Source organism: Salvelinus fontinalis, chromosome 33 (assembly GCF_029448725.1).
Source record: "Salvelinus fontinalis isolate EN_2023a chromosome 33, ASM2944872v1, whole genome shotgun sequence".
In the NCBI taxonomy this organism is placed as follows: domain Eukaryota; kingdom Metazoa; phylum Chordata; class Actinopteri; order Salmoniformes; family Salmonidae; genus Salvelinus; species Salvelinus fontinalis.
In genome coordinates, this window is record NC_074697.1 from 3,528,910 (window position 1) to 3,534,321 (window position 5,412).

At 45.5% G+C, this 5,412-nt stretch overlaps 1 protein-coding gene across 1 annotated transcript; it reads left to right on the forward strand.

The window, feature by feature from the left end:
- Positions 1-918: 918 nt before the first annotated feature.
- On the forward strand, positions 919-5,158 carry LOC129831654 (P2Y purinoceptor 1-like). Its single transcript, XM_055895013.1, has 2 exons — positions 919-1,271; positions 3,496-5,158. The coding sequence occupies exon 2, from the start codon at positions 3,523-3,525 to the stop codon at positions 4,588-4,590; it is 1,068 nt and encodes a 355-aa protein (XP_055750988.1). The 5' UTR covers positions 919-1,271; positions 3,496-3,522; the 3' UTR covers positions 4,591-5,158.
- Positions 5,159-5,412: the final 254 nt, after the last annotated feature.

A 5,412-nucleotide genomic window follows, 5' to 3' on the forward strand; every position in this document is an offset into this window, starting at 1 on the left:
ATTTGTTATTGTATATAACTGCCTTAATGTTGCTGGACCCCAAGAAGAGTAGCTGCTGCCTTGGCAGGAACTAATGGGGATCCATAATAAACCCCAGGAAAAGTAGCTGCTGCCTTGGCAGGAACTCATAGGGATCCATTATAAACCCCAGGAAGAATAGCTGCTGCCTTGGCAGGAACTAATGGGGATCCGTAATAAACCCCAGAAAGAGTAGCTGCTGCCTTGGCAGGAACTAATGGGGGATCCGTAATAAACCCCAGGAAGATTAGCTGCTGCCTTGGCAGGAACTAATGGGGATCTATAATAAACCCCAGGAAGAGTAGCTGCTGCCTTGGCAGGAACTAATGGGGATCCGTAATAAACCCCAGGAAGAGTAGCTGCTGCCTTGGCAGGAACTAATGGGGATCCATAATAAACCCCAGGAAGAGTAGCTGCTGCCTTGGCAGGAACTAATGGGGATCCATAATAAACCCCAGGAAGAGTAGCTGCTCCCTTGACTAAAAGTAATGAGGAATCCGTAATAAATACAAATACACATGGTTACACTTCCTAGTCTACAGAGAGGTAAGGTGTATCTATTGCCATATGACTTACACCTGTCAAATCCTCTCAGAGCTCCATAGGGTGTAGGGCAACATTTTGACATATCACTCCTGAACAATAGGAATGATGTGCTTCCAACCTGCCAGTGAGGCCCATACATGCTCTCTACTCTCCTGTGTGCATTCCTTAACCTAAATGAGGCATGTAGGATCTTGAGTAGCTGCCAAGAATCAACAACCCACACTAGTCTGCCAGTAGCATCGACATAGGCCTACAGTTGGCAAGTCTGTATAGTCACAGTTTTCTAGTTCCGACTAGCAGTTGAACGCAGCATGTGTTTTTTTTTAAACGAGCTTGTTAGATACGGAGTTGAGAAGAGGAAGGAAAGAGCACGTTTGAGGAGCTTTTATTTTGTTTTTTTGTTGCAGTAGCCCCTCCCCTCAGCGAGCGTTTTACCCTATCTGGTGGCGGTCCTCGTTTGTAATTCCTCTCTTGCCAAAGGGTGCTCGCAGTTTTACATTGTGACCCGTGCCCAACGATTGGTGGACTTTTACCGTAAGAGCGAACGAACCAGGCGGGAATGTGAGAGCTGGAGAGCTTTGTTGGAGACGTCGAACAGGGACACCTGACGCGACAGTCTCAAGCGCCCTGCGTTATCTTGCGTATGTAGCCTATGTTTGAAACCTGTTCTACCGCAAAAGGCTGTAGGAATGTGGGATATGTCAACGGTGAGTAGGCTAGTGTATGATCGACTTTTATATATAGTTAACTGGGCTGGTTTTGCAATGTATAGACTAGGCTATTTCTGTGCATATTATGGTTTCCAAATTGGCTGCAAAGAGACTAGATTGACTTTGCTGAGCGATTAGTGTTTTTTGTCCTCGGTTCGGTTTTGGTTCAGTTATTTATTTTTTTAAATCACTGCCAAAACACGAAAATATGAAATGCATTGTGGTTTGAATGCTGTAACATAATAAATAAATACATACATGTCCCATGATGGTAGTGACTGTCCATGACTGCTGATCAGTTAACCATCAGTAATTCACATTACTTTACATAATAAAATAAATAAGATGTTGTATCTCGTAACGACCCTGGGTTTATAAACACGGAAATCGACTCTGCCGCACGAGCATGCTTTTGCGGCACAGTCGATAGCGCGCCGGATTTCGGACTAGAAGGTCGAGGGTTCGAGACCTGCTCCCTGCTGTTTCATTACAATATATTACCTTTTGTTTTATTTGATGACATTATTATTTAATTCCAAATCATCATCTCATCTCTCTATAGAGGTTCTGCATATACTGTCTGACAAAATCACTATTTTAGTACTTCTTCAAAAGTAAATAAGGCATACTTTTATGATTGCTGAATACCAACTATCAATCACTTTGACAACTGCTCGTTGAACATCTCATTGCAAAATCACGGGCATTAATATGGAGTTGGTCCCTCCTTTGCTGCTATAACAGCCACAACTCTTCTGGGAAGGCTTTCCCACTAGATGTTGGAAAATTGCTGTGGGGACTTGCTTCTATTCAATCACAAGATCATTAGTGAGGTCGGGCACTGATGTTGAACGATTAGGCCTGGCTCACGGTCGGCGTTGCAATTTATTCCAAAGGTGTTCGATGGGGTTGAGGTCAGGGCTCTGTGCAGGCCAGTCAAGTTTTTCCACACCGATCTCGACAAAACCTTTCTGTATGAACCTCGCTTTGTACATGGGGGCATTGTCATGCTGAAACCGGAAAGGGCATTTCCCAAACTGTTGCCACAAAGTTGGAAGCACAGAATTGTCTAGAATGTCATTGTATGCTGTAGCATTAAGATTTCCCTTCACTGGAACTAAGGGGCCTGAACCATGAAAAACAGCACCAGACCATTATTCCTCCTCCACCAAACTTTACAGTTGGCACTATGCATCGGGGCAGGTAGTGTTCTCCTGGTATCCGCCAAACCCAGATTAGTCCGTCGGACTGTCAGATGGTGAAGCGTGATTCATCACTCCAGACAACGTGTGTCCACTGCTCCAGAGTCCAATGGTGGCGAACTTTACACCACTCCAGCCGATGCTTGGCATGGTGATTTTAGGCTTGTGTGCGGCTGCTCTGCCACGGAAACCCATTTCTTGAAGCTCCCAACGAAGAGTTATTTTGCTGATGTTGCTTCCAGAAGCAGTTTGGAACTCGGTAGTGAGTGTTGCAACCGAGGACAGACGATTTTTACGTGCTTCAGCACTCGGCGGTCCAGTTCTGTAAGCTTGTGTGGCGTAACACTTCGGGGCTGAGCCTTTGTTGCTCCTAGATGTTTCCACTTCACAATAACAGAACTTACAGTTGACCAGGGAAGCTTTAGCAGGGAAAACATGTTACGAACTGACTTGTTAGAAAGGTGGCATCCTATGACGGTGCCACGTTGAAAATCACTGGAGCTCTTCAGCAAGGCCATTCTACTGCCAATGTTTGTCTATGGAGATTGCATGGCTGTGTGCTCGATTTTTATACACCAGTCAGCAATGGGTATGGCTGAAATAGCTGAACCCACTAATTTGAAGGGGTGTCCACATACTTTTGAATATATAGTCTAGCTTGTGGAGAAACATCTCTCTCTTTATCCCCTGTTGATCGCACATTCTGATGTAGCAGGTGTTAAACACAGACCGGACTCCGCAATGGATTGTGGTTATAGTAGTTAATTATCACGTTTTCTGTGGTAAACTATGTAGAACAATGCAATGCCTGTTGGAAACTACAACTCTCTACTACATGGCGCAGTTTGAGCACGATCGGATTTATCTCTAGGGAAACTGCAGCACAATGTGCGCATTGAGCTCACAGAAAAAAAATGGAATTAGAATAATTTGACCCAGTTCGGTCAGTTAGTTGTTTAAAAACTGGGTGAAAAAATCATAAATATCTCCCCTGAACTTTTTTCTTTTTTTTATTACAGTAAAAGAACCCATGTTTCCCTGACGACATGACGACTGATCTGAGCCTGACGTCCCTCCTGAATGTGTCTGATCTCCACAACGTGACGCGGGGGGGATGTTCCTTGACCAGAACAGGATTCCAGTTCTACTATCTACCCACGGTGTACATCCTGGTGTTTGTCACCGGCCTGGTGGGGAACAGTCTGGCCATCTGGATGTTTGTCTGCCACATGAGACCCTGGAGTAGCATCTCTGTGTACATGTTCAACCTGGCTCTGGCCGACTTCTGCTACGTCCTCTCCTTGCCCTTCCTCATCTTCTACTATTTTAATAAGACAGACTGGATATTCGGGGACGTTCTCTGCCGACTGCAGAGGTTCATATTCCATGTCAATCTGTACGGCAGCATCTTGTTCCTGACCTGTATCAGTGTCCACAGGTACACAGGAGTCGTCCACCCGCTCAAGTCTCTGGGAAGACTCAAGAAGAAGAACGCCGTGCTGACCAGCGCCCTGGTCTGGGTCGTGGTCATAGCGGCGATCTCTCCCATCCTCTACTACTCTCGGACGGGCGAGAAACGTAACGCCACCACGTGTTACGACACGACCACAGAGGATGAGCTGCCGGGTTACTTCATCTATAGCATGTGTTTGACCGTCTTCGGCTTCTGCATCCCTTTCCTTCTCATCCTGGGTTGCTATGGGATGATCGTCAAGGAGCTGATCTGTAACGACATGAACAACGCCCCGTTACGGCGTAAGTCCATCCACCTGGTGATTATCGTGCTGGCTGTGTTCGCTGTGTCCTACCTGCCCTTTCACGTGATGAAGAACCTGAACATGAGAGCCAGGCTGTACTTCCAGGTCCCGGACATGTGTGCCTTTAATAACTGCGTTTACGCCACCTACCAGGTGACGCGGGGGCTGGCCAGCCTCAACAGCTGTGTGGACCCGGTCCTCTACTTCCTGGCTGGTGACACGTTCAGGAGAAAGTTCTCCAGAGCTACTCAAAAACAATCCAAGAAGGGGGAGGGGCTCCCACTGCAGTCCAAGAGTGAAGAGACGGTGCTCAACAGCCTGCCGGAGTATGTCAAGAACGGGGATGGGCAGCTTTGAGAGAGGGCTGGGTTTAGGTCCGGGTGGTCTCTCTGAACCTCTATAGGGCTTTGTGTGTGAATTTGCTGTGAATTGGTGCTGTGGACCTTGCAGATTGTGTGTGCACTGTGGATAGAACGATCTGGGTGTGAATCGGACAAAGCTGATGGCAATGGGTAGTGTCTCTGTAATGTCATCACTACTGTAGGTAGGTACTGTATATTCTGAATGTCAACGAGGTGCTCATCCATCTATAACCAAACGGAAGGAGAATGTAATAGGTTGAGCTCCTGTAAACAATGGTCTCTTGTTCATCTATCCAACCAACACTGATGTGTTTGTAATGGAGAGAGGGCTGTGCTAGCCACCCAGTGGATGCATCATAATCCCCTGCCTACGAGAAGTTGGACTGTGATGGCTAGGTGAGACACCAGGGATGACTGAGATCCATTAGCTAGAGTTTGGACCTTATGACTGCTCTGTGGAGGTTGACATACAAAGATTATAATGCACTGTGCATGTTTTTAATTATCAGACTTCTATAAATTAAATTAAAACCCCAAAGGTGACTGCTATTCCCTTCTCACTTGTTCTCTGTCCTCGTGGATCTTTCTATCATCAGTGGACCTCTGGACACAAATTGAAACTTTTTTTTTTTTTCCCGAGTTGTGATCCAATAAAATATTTTTTATTATAAAAATAATTTCCAAAATACAATCTGTAAAACCATTTTTAATGCTATATTGATTGTGTAAATGTAACAATTACTGTATATGACAAGGGAACAACATTCCCACCTCGTTCTTTGTAAATAATGAACATTTTTATAATTTTCTTGATGAC

Excerpts from the sequence above, each read along its gene's own strand:
- LOC129831654 (XM_055895013.1), top strand. The coding sequence starts at position 3,523 with ATGACGACTGATCTGAGCCTGACGTCCCTCCTGAATGTGTCTGATCTC.